The sequence below is a fragment of the Lethenteron reissneri genome, chromosome 61 (genome assembly GCF_015708825.2).
Source record: "Lethenteron reissneri isolate LAM-NWPU_2019-01 chromosome 61, ASM1570882v1, whole genome shotgun sequence".
Lineage (NCBI taxonomy): Eukaryota > Metazoa > Chordata > Hyperoartia > Petromyzontiformes > Petromyzontidae > Lethenteron > Lethenteron reissneri.
In genome coordinates this window covers 6,137,056-6,152,683 of record NC_083839.1, presented here as the reverse complement: position 1 = coordinate 6,152,683, position 15,628 = coordinate 6,137,056, and the positions used below count along the sequence as shown (strand labels likewise).

The following is a 15,628-nucleotide window of genomic DNA, read 5'->3' as shown; positions in this document are numbered from 1 at the left end:
GAAAGCTTCAAATCAAGATAGAGAGCAAATCACTACAAATATGTTGTAAACGAACACTTTACAGTATTTGTATTTTACCAGTTAAAGCCCGCAGAGTTATTCTTTTTCAGAAGCGATCTGGCCGCAAAGAGTACTGGAAGAGGAGAGAAGACTTCGTGATTACTGAGATTCTCTTATTGATTTGTCTTTGTGTTTTGAGACCTTGGCACGCGAGCCAGGCAGGAGACGTGGTTGTTGTTGTTGTGTTTGTCTCTCTGCTGCAGCCCCCCCGGGGCCTTTCGCTAGGACTGCAGGTTGCCTTGACTTAAATCCTCGTTTAATTGAACGTTGATCACTGAACTCAGGTGGGGGTGTTTTTCTTGAGTGTCTGTTTCTTCAGTGTTGTTGTATCTCCAGCCAGATGCTTGGCTATGTTTCCATTATCAAGATGACACTTTGGCTCCATGCCACCCGAGTTCGATTCCCGATCACGGCTGCTTGACATGAGTGGAAAGTTATTTAAAGCTATAAAAACCTCTGTGTGCCTATGTGTGTCTCTCTCTCTATGTGTTTCTGTGTTATCTCTCTCTGCTTATATGTCTGTCTATGTCTCCGGTTCTGTGTTTTGTATCTCTCAAATTTAGTATTCTCTGGAAGAATGTAATCAACCAGGTAGGGTGTTGACTGTTATGTTAGCCGACTCTCTGTTGTATTGCATTCTATTTCTAAGTTTACTAGGTTTGTTTTCTCTTTCATTTATACCTGATGATGATTGCTTGTGTTGCAATCGAAACGTCGTATGCTATTTAATTTATTATTTTCTCTTTATACGTGACTTTACCGAAAGAACCAAAGAGTAATTCCTTTTTAAATCCTTTATATTAAGTTCGCTTGCTTGCTTGCGTGCTTTCTTGCTTACGACCGTGCAAACCTTTCGGTCGTTTTTTAACCCACTTCCCGTGATCCAATCGAGCTGACATTTTGCACACAGACTCGTTGTGCGAGACAATGTTCGTGAAAATTTTTTCCAAAGTTTTACACTGTTTAGGGAAAACAAATCAAATATTTAATTACCAATTGTTTAATACTGCAGACAATCATCTGACCCATAGGTGGCAGCCATCTCAAGCCAGAGGACGAGAGGACTCTAGCCGCCACGCATATAAAGGATTTAGAGTGAAAAACTTTGTTTTAACGGGTTATACTTATTATTTTGCCCGGTAAGGTCCATTGAGCGGTGTAGCTCTTATTCAGAAGCGACCTGACCACAAATGATAGCTCAACCAAAGAGTGGCCCACGTGGGAGAGAGGAACACGCAAACTCAAGATATACAGCAGTAGCAGGGGGTCGGGATCGAACTCATGGTGCTGCTGCTGCCTGTGTACCAGGCGAGGTAACTAACATCTCTGCCACCAAATACAACCCGCGCTCTAGAACACGTTCCCAGCGCACGCTTGGGCAATGCAGAAACACAATGACAAGTCTCGTGAGTGAACAAGAGCTTTGTGGTTCATCGGATTCCTCCTGCAGTCTGACGAAAGACTGATGTTGCTTGTCAAGGTGAACTTTGTCTTCTCGTGAATGTTTACTTCTTAAAATGTGGCGCGCTTACGGTATATTATTATTTACACATCGTTCAGTATATATACACATATCGTTAGAAGGAATCTTCTTGGTTCTTTCGGTAAAGTCACGTAGAAGGGAAGCAATAAAATAATTTTATGTTTATATGTTTTATTTTTATTATTTTATTGCTTCCCTTCTACGTGACTTTACCGAAAGAACCAAGAAGATGAATCCCTGCAGTCACGAAAGCTTTACATCGAAATTTAATTATATTTAATGTTTTATTTGTATTATTTTATTATTTCCCTTCAACGTGACTTTACCGAAAGAACCAAGAAGATGAATCCCTGCAGTCACGAAAGCTTTACATCGATCGTTAGAAGGAATGTTTTAATACGTATAGAAACCTGCATGTAATTAACGTGCTTTGAAACGGCTTCAGAATCAGGATGTGTAACGAGGCTGGAGGCATGTGACAAGGCGTGGTGCGTGGTGTGTAAAGAGCTTCACAGCTTATCGGATTCCTCCGCTACACAGCAATGTCGCAAGCTGCTTCCTACTAAACCTTCCGGGGTAAGTGAAGATTCTCACTGATCGATTTGTCGCCCGACCACTTTTTCAAGCCACGACGGAGCGAGCGTCCAGTTCGTTCTCAAGATGATCGGAAACGCGCGGATCGATATCCGTATCGATCCCATATGAAACATTTTTTTTAACTCGGAAAAATGTATCGATACATTTATGTCGGCCATAGGAATCGTTTTGGGCGGAGGTTCAATCGTATTCATCAATCGTAACGGCTAAGGGGTGTTCGATTAAGTCATTACGCAATGTAAGTAATTGATAGGGAATCGACAAATGCATCTGTGTACCGATACGACAGCCAAGAATCGATACGCGGGAATCGCAACTCGAGAACCCCCCACCGACACAACAGACGCGAATCGAGCCTAGAATCGAAACGTTCTGGAATCGGTTGTAGATTCACGAATCGATTGTGGACGATTCCCGCCGTCAGGACCCCAGACAGGCGACTTGGGGACGACGCGGCGGCGTTTTGCCTTCAAATATCAATCATCGTCTCCCTCCTCACCCTCCCTCCTCACCCTTCTCCTCACCCTCCTCCTCACCCTCCTCCTCCTCACCGTCTCACCCTCCTCACCGTCTCATTCTCACCCCCCCTCACCGTCTCCTCCTCGCCGTGGGGCCGCGAAGATGAAGCGCGATGGCAGACGAAGTTGACGCGAGGGAGCAACACTTCCACAACCGCGTCAGAGAGAGCATCGTGAGTACACAGAGGGGGGGGCATCGTGAGTACACAGAGGGGGGGGCATCGTGAGTACACAGAGGGGGGGGGGCATCGTGAGTACACACAGGGGGGGGGGCATCGTGAGTACACACAGGGGGGGGCATCGTGAGTACACAGAGGGGGGGGGGCATCGTGAGTACACACAGGGGGGGGGGCATCGTGAGTACACACAGGGGGGGGCATCGTGAGTACACAGAGGGGGGGGGCATCGTGAGTACACAGAGGGGGGGGGGCATCGTGAGTACACAGAGGGGGGGGCATCGTGAGTACACAGAGGGGGGGGCATTGTGAGTACACAGAGGGGGGGGGGCATCGTGAGTACACAGAGGGGGGGGGGCATCGTGAGTACACAGAGGGGGGGGGCATCGTGAGTACACAGAGGGGGGGGGGCATCGTGAGTACACACAGGGGGGGGGGGCATCGTGAGTACACACAGGGGGGGGCATCGTGAGTACACAGAGGGGGGGGGCATCGTGAGTACACACGGGGGGGGGCATCGTGAGTACACACAGGGGGGGGCATCGTGAGTACACAGAGGGGGGGGGGCATCGTGAGTACACAGAGGGGGGGGGGCATCGTGAGTACACAGAGGGGGGGGCATCGTGAGTACACAGAGGGGGGGGCATTGTGAGTACACAGAGGGGGGGGGGCATCGTGAGTACACAGAGGGGGGGGGGCATCGTGAGTACACAGAGGGGGGGGGCATCGTGAGTACACAGAGGGGGGGGGCATCGTGAGTACACAGAGGGGGGGGGGCATTGTGAGTACACACAGGGGGGGGGGGCATCGTGAGTACACAGGGAGGGGGGGGCATCGTGAGTACACAGGGGGGGGGGGCATCGTGAGTACACAGAGGGGGGGGGGCATCGTGAGTACACAGAGGGGGGGGGGCATCGTGAGTACACAGAGGGGGGGGGGCATCGTGAGTACACAGAGGGGGGGGGGGCATCGTGAGTTCACAGAGGGGGGGGGCATCGTGAGTACACAGAGGGGGGGGGCATCGTGAGTACACGGGGGGAGGGGCATCGTGAGTACACAGAGGGGGGGGGCATTGTGAGTACACACAGGGGGGGGGGCATCGTGAGTACACAGAGGGGGGGGGGCATCGTGAGTACACAGGGGGGGGGGGCATCGTGAGTACACAGGGGGGGGGGGGGCATCGTGAGTACACAGAGGGGGGGGGGCATCGTGAGTACACAGAGGGGGGGGCATTGTGAGTACACAGAGGGGGGGGCATTGTGAGTACACAGGGGGGGGGGGCATCGTGAGTACACACAGGGGGGGGCATCGTGAGTACACAGAGGGGGGGGGGCATCGTGAGTACACACGGGGGGGGGCATCGTGAGTACACACAGGGGGGGGCATCGTGAGTACACAGAGGGGGGGGGCATCGTGAGTACACAGAGGGGGGGGGGCATCGTGAGTACACAGAGGGGGGGGCATCGTGAGTACACAGAGGGGGGGGCATTGTGAGTACACAGAGGGGGGGGGGCATCGTGAGTACACAGAGGGGGGGGGGCATCGTGAGTACACAGAGGGGGGGGGCATCGTGAGTACACAGAGGGGGGGGGCATCGTGAGTACACAGAGGGGGGGGGGCATTGTGAGTACACACAGGGGGGGGGGGCATCGTGAGTACACAGGGAGGGGGGGGCATCGTGAGTACACAGGGGGGGGGGGGCATCGTGAGTACACAGAGGGGGGGGGCATCGTGAGTACACAGAGGGGGGGGGGGCATCGTGAGTACACAGAGGGGGGGGGGCATCGTGAGTTCACAGAGGGGGGGGGCATCGTGAGTACACAGAGGGGGGGGGCATCGTGAGTACACAGAGGGGGGGGGCATCGTGAGTACACGGGGGGAGGGGCATCGTGAGTACACAGAGGGGGGGGGCATTGTGAGTACACACAGGGGGGGGGGGCATCGTGAGTACACAGAGGGGGGGGGGCATCGTGAGTACACAGAGGGGGGGGGCATCGTGAGTACACAGGGGGGGGGGGGGCATCGTGAGTACACAGAGGGGGGGGGGGCATCGTGAGTACACAGAGGGGGGGGCATTGTGAGTACACAGAGGGGGGGGCATTGTGAGTACACAGGGGGGGGGCATCGTGAGTACACAGAGGGGGGGGGGGGCATCGTGAGTACACAGAGGGGGGGGGGCATCGTGAGTACACAGAGGGGGTGGCATCGTGAGTACACAGAGGGGGGGGGCATTGTGAGTACACAGAGGGGGGGGGCATCGTGAGTACACAGAGGGGGGGGGGCATCGTGAGTACACGGGGGGGGGGCATCGTGAGTACACAGAGGGGGGGGGGGGCATCGTGAGTACACAGAGGGGGGGGGGCATCGTGAGTACACAGAGGGGGGGGGCATCGTGAGTACACAGAGGGGGGGGGGCATTGTGAGTACACACAGGGGGGGGGGGGCATCGTGAGTACACAGAGGGGGGGGGCATTGTGAGTACACAGAGGGAGGGGGGGGCATCGTGAGTACACAGGGGGGGGGGCATCGTGAGTACACAGAGGGGGGGGCATCGTGAGTACACAGAGGGGGGGGGGGCATCGTGAGTACACAGAGGGGGGAGGCATCGTGAGTACACAGAGGGGGGGGGGGGCATCGTGAGTACACAGAGGGGGGGGGCATCGTGAGTACACAGAGGGGGGGGGCATCGTGAGTACACAGGGGGGGGGCATCGTGAGTACACAGAGGGGGGGGGGCATCGTGAGTACACAGAGGGGGGGGGGCATCGTGAGTACACAGAGGGGGGGGGGCATCGTGAGTACACAGAGGGGGGGGCATCGTGAGTACACGGGGGGGGGCATCGTGAGTACACAGAGGGGGGGGGGCATTGTGAGTACACAGGGGGGGGCATCGTGAGTACACAGAGGGGGGGCATCGTGAGTACACGGGGGGGGGGGCATCGTGAGTACACAGAGGGGGGGGGCATCGTGAGTACACAGGGGGGGGGACATCGTGAGTACACAGGGGGGGGGCATCGTGAGTACACAGAGGGGGGCATCGTGAGTACACAGAGGGGGGGGGGCATCGTGAGTACACAGAGGGGGGCATCGTGAGTACACAGAGGGGGGGGCATCGTGAGTACACAGGGGGGGGGGCATCGTGAGTACACAGAGGGGGGGGGGCATCGTGAGTACACAGGGGGGGGGGCATCGTGAGTACACAGAGGGGGCGGGGGCATCGTGAGTACACAGAGGGGGGGAGGCATCGTGAGTACACAGAGGGGGGGGCATCGTGAGTACACAGAGGGGGGGGGCATCGTGAGTACACAGAGGGGGGGCATCGTGAGTACACAGAGGGGGGGGCATCGTGAGTACACAGAGGGGGGGGGCATCGTGAGTACACAGAGGGGGGGGCATCGTGAGTACACAGAGGGGGGGGGCATCGTGAGTACACAGAGGGGGGGGGGCATCGTGAGTACACAGAGGGGGGTGGCATCGTGAGTACACAGAGGGGGGGCATCGTGAGTACACAGAGGGGGGGGGGCATCGTGAGTACACAGAGGGGGGGGGCATCGTGAGTACCCAGAGGGGGGGGGGGGGCATCGTGAGTACACAGAGGGGGGGGGCATCGTGAGTACACAGGGGGGGGGGCATCGTGAGTACACAGGGGGGGGGGGCATCGTGAGTACCCAGAGGGGGGGGGCATCGTGAGTTCACAGAGGGGGGGGGGGGCATCGTAAATACACAGAGGGGGGGGGTCATCGTGAGTACACAGAAGGGGGGGGCATCGTGAGTACACAGAGGGGGGGGCATCGTGAGTACACAGATGGGGGGGGGCATCGTGAGTACCCAGAGAGGGGGGCATCGTGAGTACCCAGAGGGGGGGGCATCGTGAGTACCCAGAGAGGGGGGCATCGTGAGTACCCAGAGGGGGGGGCATCGTGAGTACACAGGGGGGGGGCATCGTGAGTACACAGATGGGGGGGGGCATCGTGAGTACCCAGAGGGGGGGGCATCGTGAGTACACAGAGGGGGGGGCGTCGTGAGTACGCAGAGGGGGGGTGGCATCGTGAGTACACAGAGGGGGGGGGCATCGTGAGTACACAGAGGGGGGGGGCATCGTGAATACACAGAGGGGGGGGCATCGTGAGTACCCAGAGGGTTGGGGGGGCATCGTGAGTACCCAGAGGGGGGGGGGGCATCGTGAGTACCCAGAGGGGGGGGGGGCATCGTGAGTACACAGAGGGGGGGGGCATCGTGAGTGCCCAGAGGGGGGGGGGGGGGGGCGTCGTGCGGGATGTCGCTGGGTCGCCCCAACTGGACGGCTGGTGGTGGAGGAGACCCCCATCGCCTCCGCGTGTGGGTCAGGCTGCATGGACACAGTCGCACCACTGTGGCCGCGTCTTTAATGTATCGGTGTGTGGAGGAGTTGTGGTGCAGCATCAGCATGGTGGTGGTGATGCTCGGATGTTGCGGTTGATGGATCCACCACCGGTATCTTGGAGAAAGAGGAGGAATATCAAAGCCAGGAGGTGCTGCGATAATATTTGGGCTCCTGTATGTGCGCATGGTGAACGTCTTTCGGTACCGCACGTAGCCAGCCGTGATACGCGGAGGTACGGGGGAAGGACAACAAACTAAACACACAAAGACGTTTTGAAGAATCTGGATGACGAGTTAAAAGTGCATTGCGACTTCCTCATATCGGAAGGAGAAGAGCGTTCCAGACGGCCGCAGAAGCGCGTCTGAAAGCGCCACGCGATGGCCCTCTGAGCTCGATAGCTGCTCTGTCTCAAGGGCGATGGCACCAGCAGAGTTCCAAGCGGAGACAAGGCGTCGATTACGCAATGGGAGTGCAACTGATTGGGGGGGGGGGGGGTGAAAGAGGAGCACACGAGAGAAAGAGGGCGCTTTGTTGTGGCGATGGTGGCGTGGCCCCGGTGCCTTGCGACACAGAATCAGCTGCGGGGAGCGTGAACCCGGGGCGTGGGGCACGAATACATTTCAGACACTTTTAGAAGTTCTGGCAAATCGCCTGATGAAAGCTGGATGAGTAATCACCAGCGAAACGTCGTACTCGAATTGTAAATGCTGTGGGTTTACTCTCCAACACCGGTGTGCTGAAATAGTAACTAATTGGTAAGTTTTGTTTACGTGACACACCTTACTAATTGGCTGTGTCGGGTGACGTCCTTCATAATCAACTCGTGATTAAAACTGAACAATTTTCAACAAAACAATTTATTTTACCTGGTAAGGGCTCATTGAGATGTGCAGCTCTTTCAGAAGCGACCAGACAAATGATAACTCAACGAAATGGCTTCTCGCGTGGACAGCTATAGCAGCCAAATACTCGAAACTAATGTTTATACTCGAAACGCATTCCGAATGACCGTGGTGTGTAGTCGTAGTTAATGCACGCCGCCTGCTTCACAGCGGACTTTGAAGATCCCCTCTGATGTCGTTCGCAAAATCAGGGCACATCGCGTTGCCGGCGTAATCGTCTAAATTCGCCAAGTTTCAAAAATCGCCCTTAAAATGACTCCCTTGGAATATCGAGAGCAGTCGTAGCACCCCCCCCCACTACCGGCAGGCTAATGACCAGGTTCTGAGGCGCCTTGTGACGGCACAGTGACCGCTGCCACTGGGGGGGGGGGGTTCCCCTTTCAGACGTGTTGAGGTGAGATGTGAATACCTCTGAGACGCCCCAACATATATATAGGAGGATATTCTATCAAAAACAAATGATGATCATCGTTTGTGTCCATGTTGTCCCCGCCGTTCTCAATCGTGGTTGCATACTAATAAAATAACCCGGTGTCGGACATACGAGGACAACGTTTATCATCCACGCTGGCGGATCGATCATGCGATCACTTTCGTGTTCGACTTACAGCATTGAATGTTTTGAGACTTGCGCTTAATGCAAAGCTGTACGTCTTTCGCTCTTCATGCAGGTCTACTGATCTCCATGTAATCCTGTTTACATCTGTGGCGGGTCTCTGAGTCTCTAGATCTCTAAGTCCATGTAAATAGACTGCTGGTTTATTTAATGGGCTCTTACCGGGTATAAATAAAAACTACTTATTTGGTGACGCTGCTGCGTTGGCAGAAGTGCATTAATTAAAAAAACTCAACACAATCGGCAATAACACTGTAGTCCCTAAAAATGTAATAATAGCAATATAGATAAGACGTTTCCTCTGGCCTCTATGTAGCTGTGAAGAAGGACCATTTCCCAAGACGTCATCTTGTATATATTTTATTATTTTCAGTCCCACACAGTGTTAGTGACGAACGTGCCGAGTGCATTTTTGTGATTAGAAACAGCAAAGGTCATCGTGTCACTCCGGCTTGAATTTACCGCACACAGCCCCGCGGTCTGCGCTGATCGCGACAACGACAGCGCCGATCGCGACGGGGTCGTCCGCCTGCGCCGTGGCTCACGGGTCGTGCCGGTGGCCCGTGCCGAGTGGGTGCGCTTCGTCATCGGGTTACCGCCGCGTTGCTTCGCGTCAACGTTGACAGCTCGCGGTCACGTGGCCGCCTGTTTTTGGTGCGACGAGTTGGGCCGCTGCTGTTTTTCCGCGCGTCTGAATTCCTCCTGAATTCCTCCGCTGCTTCTAGGCAGGTGGCTGGCGGCGCCCATGAGCCCGCACGCCGCTCGCGATTATCAAGTTTGTAACGAATTTTTTCGATTTAAAGCTTTTGTGACTGCAGGGATTCATCTTCTTGGTTCTTTCGGTAAAGTCAAATTCTTTTGTCAAGGCTCTCTTCCTCCTCCCTCACAGCTTAAATAGACACTCCAAGCCTAAGACGTGTCATTTAGACTGTCTTATCGACAGACATGTTCTTCACCTGAGGACGGCTGCTTGCGTTGTGGCCGAAACGTCGTGAGAATTATTTTATTATGTTTTATTTTTATTATTTTATTACTTCCCTTCTACGTGACTTTACCGAAAGAACCAAGAAGAAGTTTGTAACGCTCACACGATGTGAATGTAAATAAATGAAATGTGAGGACGATGATGCCATACAAAAGCTATGGCGTATTTTGGAGAATTATTTTTTGCCAAGCACGAATGCACTCGTTAAATGAAGCACTCATTTAATGGAGTAATAGGCACTGTACTCTGTGAGAGTCTAATGTTCTACGTGTGAGTGTATGGTTCAATATGTGAATCTATCTTGTTGCGTTTTTCATTTTAACAATTTTTTGTCTGGACGTACAATATGTTTCTTTATTAAACTGGGCAGGGCGATATTTATCATAACGGGAAATACGATCAGTGGGTATTATTCCGTAGATGTGTGGTGGTGGTGGTGGTATCAGCGTGTCGCGGAAACCCTTCTGCAGTGTCAAGGCTAGGACTGCACCTGGACGGGGTGCAGATGTTCGCGCTTGGAATACAGTGACTGCTCTGTTTAGCTATTTGATTAACTTATTTTTAAATCCTTTATATTAAGTTCACTTGCGTGCTTGCGTGCTTGCTTGCTTGCTTAGGACCGTGCAAATCTTTTGGTCGTTTTTTAACCCACTTCCCGTGATCCAATCGAGCTGACATTTTCCACACAGACTCGTTGTGCGTAACAATTAATGTTCGTGAACATTTTATTCAAAATTTTACACTGTTTAGGGAAAGGAAAAAAAATTAATTACCAATTGCTTAATGGTGGCAGACAATCATCTGACCCATAGGTGGCAGCCATCTCAAGCCAGAGGACGAGAGGACTCTAGCCGCCACGCATATAAAGGATTTATAGTGAAAAACTTTCTTTTTACGGGTTAATTTTTTTATTTTACCAGATAAGGCCCCACTGAGCAATGTAGCTCGTTTTCAGAAGCAACGTGGCTATCGCAAATGATAGCTCAACTCGATGGCTTATCATGTGGAAATTTATAGCAGCCAAATACTCTAAAAGCACGTGCGTATTAACTATATTATTTGGGTCTTTCGGTAAAGCCACGTAGATATAAACATTTTTTTAGAATATGAATTCCTGCAGTCGCGAAAGCTTTAAGTCACATATTAACTATGATAATACTGCTGCGTGGCCGTTTGCTTCACTCACAGCGGTCTTTACAGATCCATTGACATAGTTCGCAAGAGTGGGTCATTGAGTGCCAGCTTCATGATCCAGATATGCCAAGTTTGAATATTTTGTGGACTGTAAATCACTCGTTTGGAATCTACAGGGCAGTAATCACCACCCTCTTCTGTGAAAACTTGGCAAAACCCTCCTGAGAAAAGAGGCATGAAACCCAAGGGAGGCTTTCGTGAGTAATCTCACGTAATAAATTGCACAATTAAGTTGGCATTAAAGTTTCTATGCTATTTATCAAAACCACTCGGGAATTCATGGCGCGTGTTGCATTTTTCTGCCCCTGAATCTCGATTTTACTCGCTCGGTGTCAGAAGTAGAGGACAAATTCACTCTAGAAGAAGCAAAACCTTGTCCCGAGCGCTGAGCAGAACGGTAAGCTGACACGGCGGCACAGTTGACATGCCGGGGTGTAAATCATATCAGTGGTGGCTCTTGAGCGAGTGTACGATGGGGGGGGGGGGAAGTCTTCCTGGCGTTTCGCCGCTGAGTTGCAGCCATGCGTCCCTGGAAAATGAGATTTGGGTCTTCCCAATCGACGTCCTCACCCGCTCCTGGTGGGACGAGCGTAGTGCACGCTCCACAAGGCCGCCGGTTCCAGTAGGAACGGCGAAGCCCTTCCCGTGTTTTGAGTGTGACACACCTCTTTCTGTCGGGTGCAACAGTGAAAGCTCACGGGGATTTCCTGCTCAGATATCCCCTCGTGTGTGATTAGCCCGTTACTCCAAAAACTGCTATTAACGTTAACTATTTACATGCCAATTTTAAAACTCGGTCATCATAAATGTTTTTTTTTAGTTCTCATCAGGCCCCCATGGTATAAACAGGTGCCGTCTCCAGCTTTTATGATCCCCCGTGTTTCTCTCCCTCCATATACCGTATGTGCTGTGAAGAAGGATTATTGCCTGAAACGTCTATTTATATATTTTTTCTTTTAAGGCCACGCAGTGTTATTGACGGATGTGTTAAGGTTTTGTTGGTTTGTCCTAATGTGAGGAGAACGTATTTTTTTTAAACTGCTTGTTGTTGTGTTTAGTTTATTGTCCTTCCCCCGATTATCATGGTTGGCTACATATGGTGCAAAAGAGGACACTTGAAGGGATGTCGGAGGTAGCTCTCCGATATCCGCTACTGTGGGCCGTTCTCTAGCACCAAGTTTTACTCATCTCATGGCGCGACGTCGACAGCACAATCGGGATAACGCTGGGGAAAGACACAACGTGTTGATGTGTGGAATAATCTTGCAAAAGCCTGGCTTTTGTAACGGATGGACAGAACTAACACATAAACCCGTTCACTCTTGCTTGGAAAGCATGATGTGCTGCTTGAATGAGCATCGAGATGCATTGATGCTCATCTCTCGTTTACAGTCCTACAGAGCCAGTGGTGGAAGTTCCTCATTCCTATTGACTTCCCCACACAGTGGTATTCACTTTGTCGACCCTGGAAAGGTGATGGGCTGAGTCAACCCCTAAACCCTGTGTATTTGGAGTTTGCGTGTATCTCTCCCCGTGGTGCCGTGAATTTTTCTCCAGGTCCTCCGGTTTTTCTCTCCACATTTAGAAACATGCGTTTAGATTTTTTGGCTGTTATAATTTTCCACATGATAAGCCACATTTTTGAGCTATCATTTGTGGCTAGGTCGCTTCTGAAAAAGAGCTGTATGCTCAGTGGGCCTTTCCTGATAAGATAAACATAGTTTATACACTGTGGGTGTGATTTATTTGTTTATTAGCTGCGTACTGGGCCTTGGTCATAGAGGCTCATACACGTAACTATATATAGAGACCCACGGACTTACAGAGAGAACCATAGCCTTACATAGTGTCCCATGGATCCGCATAGAGAACCATAGATTTGCAATGTTTAATTGTGACCGCATCTCAAGACTCTCCATCAAAACCGTGAGCATGTTTATTTTATCGAGAGAGAGGCAGTCAGTCACAGCCAGAGGAGTAAGAGGAAGGTTTTGAGCCTTGAATTGAACAGAGACGGGGAGTCGACAGCACAGATGACTGGAGGAAGGCAGTTCGAGACTTTGGGAGCAACAGAGGACAATGAGCGACCACCCCACTGAGCGTTGGTTGACTCTGGGCTTCCACAGTAAGCCTTGGTTGCTGGAGCAGAGAGAGTGCATGGAGGGGAGGCGAGTGAGATAAGATGAGAGACGTAGGAGAGTGTGGAGGGGAGTACAGTGAGATGAGGGGAGAAATAGGAGAGTGAGTTGAGGGGAGTAGAGTGAGGTGAGAGAAGGGAGGTAGGAGAATGCATGGAGGGGAGTAGAGTGATATGGGAGGTAGGAGAGTGCGTGGAGGGGAGTAGAGTGAGGTGAGAGGGAGAGTGAGTCCACAGAAGTTCTTGAAGATGGTGATCGTGATCCTGCTTTCAATCATCTGAACCCCTTGTCCGTTTACTCACTTGCAGATCTGCTTCCTGCTCTTCACCACGCTCTACATTGTCTCCTACGTCACCATCACGAGATACAAGAAGAAGGCGGACTTCATATCAGGTGCCCCCTGAGCTCCATTATCTGCGTCAACAACGGAGTGGCTCTGGTGGATTACCGGTCTCTCCTCTGGACGCGCCCTCCGGGAGATGTACACAGCGGTGTTCCCTCGTGATTCGTGAACTTGCTATCCGCGATTTTGGCTTTCCGCGAATCACATCTGGAACTCTACATGACTGCATCGAGAGAGAGCAAGTGATGAGAGCAAGTGATGAGAGAGAATGTAATGAGATAACATGATGAGATAACGTGATTAGAAAGATAGAGAGAACTTCTCGAAGCTTTATAAGCATCTGCAGATGTTGCGCGTACAATATTCATAGGCCAATATCATTGTTGTCCTTCCCCGCACCTCCGATTAGCACGGTTGGCTATGTACGGTGCGAAAGAAGTTCTACATACATACATACATTATCCGCAACATTTTTTATTCACGATGATCATGAATAATGAGGGAATACTAATGTAGTGCGGCTCTACAGCAGAGCAGTGGCTATAACTAACCAGCCTTCTGTTCGGCTGATGTTGATATGGAGCAACAACCACAATTTCACATTTAAACGGTTGAGCCAGATGATTGCGTCAGGAGTACTGCATCACTGCTGCATCACTGCTGCATCGCTGCTGTGATTATGCCTTCTTCTACAAGTTAATTTATAGATCTCTGTATGAGTCTAATGTTCTCTATGTGAGTGTATGGTTCTACATGTGAATCTATAGATCTCTGTACGAGTCTAATGTTCTCTGTGTGAGTGTATGGTTCTACATGTGAATCTATAGATCTCTGTATGAGTCTAATGTTCTCTGTGTGAGTGTATGGTTCTACATGTCAATCTATAAATCTCTGTATGAGTCTAATGTTCTCTGTGTGAGTGTATGGTTCTACATGTGAATCTATAGATCTCTGTATGAGTCTAATGTTAACTGTGTGAGTATATGGTTCTGCATGTGAATCTATAGATCTCTGTGAGTGTAATGTTCTCTGTGTGTATGGGTCTCGTGTGAATTTATAGAGCTCTGTGAGTCTATGGGTCTCCATATGAGTCTGTGGGTCTCGGTGTGAATTTATAGACCTCTTCTTGTGAATTAGCCATTGAGTCCTGTCAGGTTCCATGGTATGTTCGGGGGGTGAATACAGTCGCACACCACCAGAGTTTTTAAAATCCTGTTTGTCCCCTGCCTGTGGGGCATGTACATTCCTGTTGAGGCTCTTATCGCTGCCAGGTGTGGGTAACAACCCACACCTTGGGACGTGGTAGTGGTTCGCGTAGATGTGTGATGCTTCCAAACGTGCTGGGTTTCACGGCAGCCATAAGATGGTAATACAACTGTTCGGTTTGTGAACCCATCTGTGTGGACATTTAGCGTAATTCCCCTCCTATCTTGGTTTTTTTGGGGCACTGCGGTTCCATCCCATGCGCGAAACCTACGTAATAAGAATAATAATAAGAATGCAATTTGTAATGCGCCACACAATGTCACGGACATCACTTCTGACCCGCCCTATATTGGACATCTGTAAAAAAGAGATTTGAAGCTTATCGGATTCCTCCAGTACAAATACATATTCTGACTGATTTATAAATGACCGTAACTATGGAGCCAGGTGAAAGAAGGTGTGGGGCCTTTAAGATAGAGGTATGCATGTATGTATGTTGAACTTCTTTTGCACTGTACGTAGCCAACCGTGCTATTCGGGGGTGCAGGGAAGGATAACACATTAAAGACAAAGCCAGTTCTAAATAAATGAGTTTTTAAACTAGGTGATTTAAAAGTACATATCTCCAGTGGCTTCCTAATATCAGAAGGAAGAGCGTTCCAGACGGCCGCAGAAGTGCATCTGAAAGCGCGCATTGCAGTGACCGTCTTTGTTCGATGGCTAGCCAAAAGCCGCTCGAGTCTAAGTGTCTCAAAAAGTCAGTGGCAGTCCCGGTCCTCAGTGTAGACATTTATTATGTTCTGAAAATATCTTGAGACTCACTCAGTAAGGCTTTGCCAAGTTAACAAATAACATTTCTAATACAATCTTGATTTAAAGCTTTCGTGACTCTTTGGTTCTTTCGGTAAAGTCACGTAGATATTAAAAAGTAATAGATCGCGACGTTTCAATAGCAACACAAGCAACCGTCATCAGGTGAAACAAACACAGCAGGAGATCTGCTGACGTAGGAGAAAGAGCTGCTGCTATTACAGTGGAAATCGCATGG

At 51.2% G+C, this 15,628-nt stretch overlaps 1 protein-coding gene across 1 annotated transcript in view; it reads left to right on the top strand.

The window, feature by feature from the left end:
- Positions 1–2,542: 2,542 nt before the first annotated feature.
- Positions 2,543–15,628, top strand: part of LOC133358358 (protein LMBR1L-like) — a 50,270-nt gene continuing 37,184 nt past the window's right edge. The window contains exons 1-2 of the mRNA XM_061576655.1: positions 2,543–2,831; positions 13,340–13,424. Coding sequence (XP_061432639.1) covers positions 2,772–2,831; positions 13,340–13,424 — 145 coding nt within the window. The 5' untranslated portion in view covers positions 2,543–2,771. The remainder of the gene's footprint in view (positions 2,832–13,339; positions 13,425–15,628) is intronic.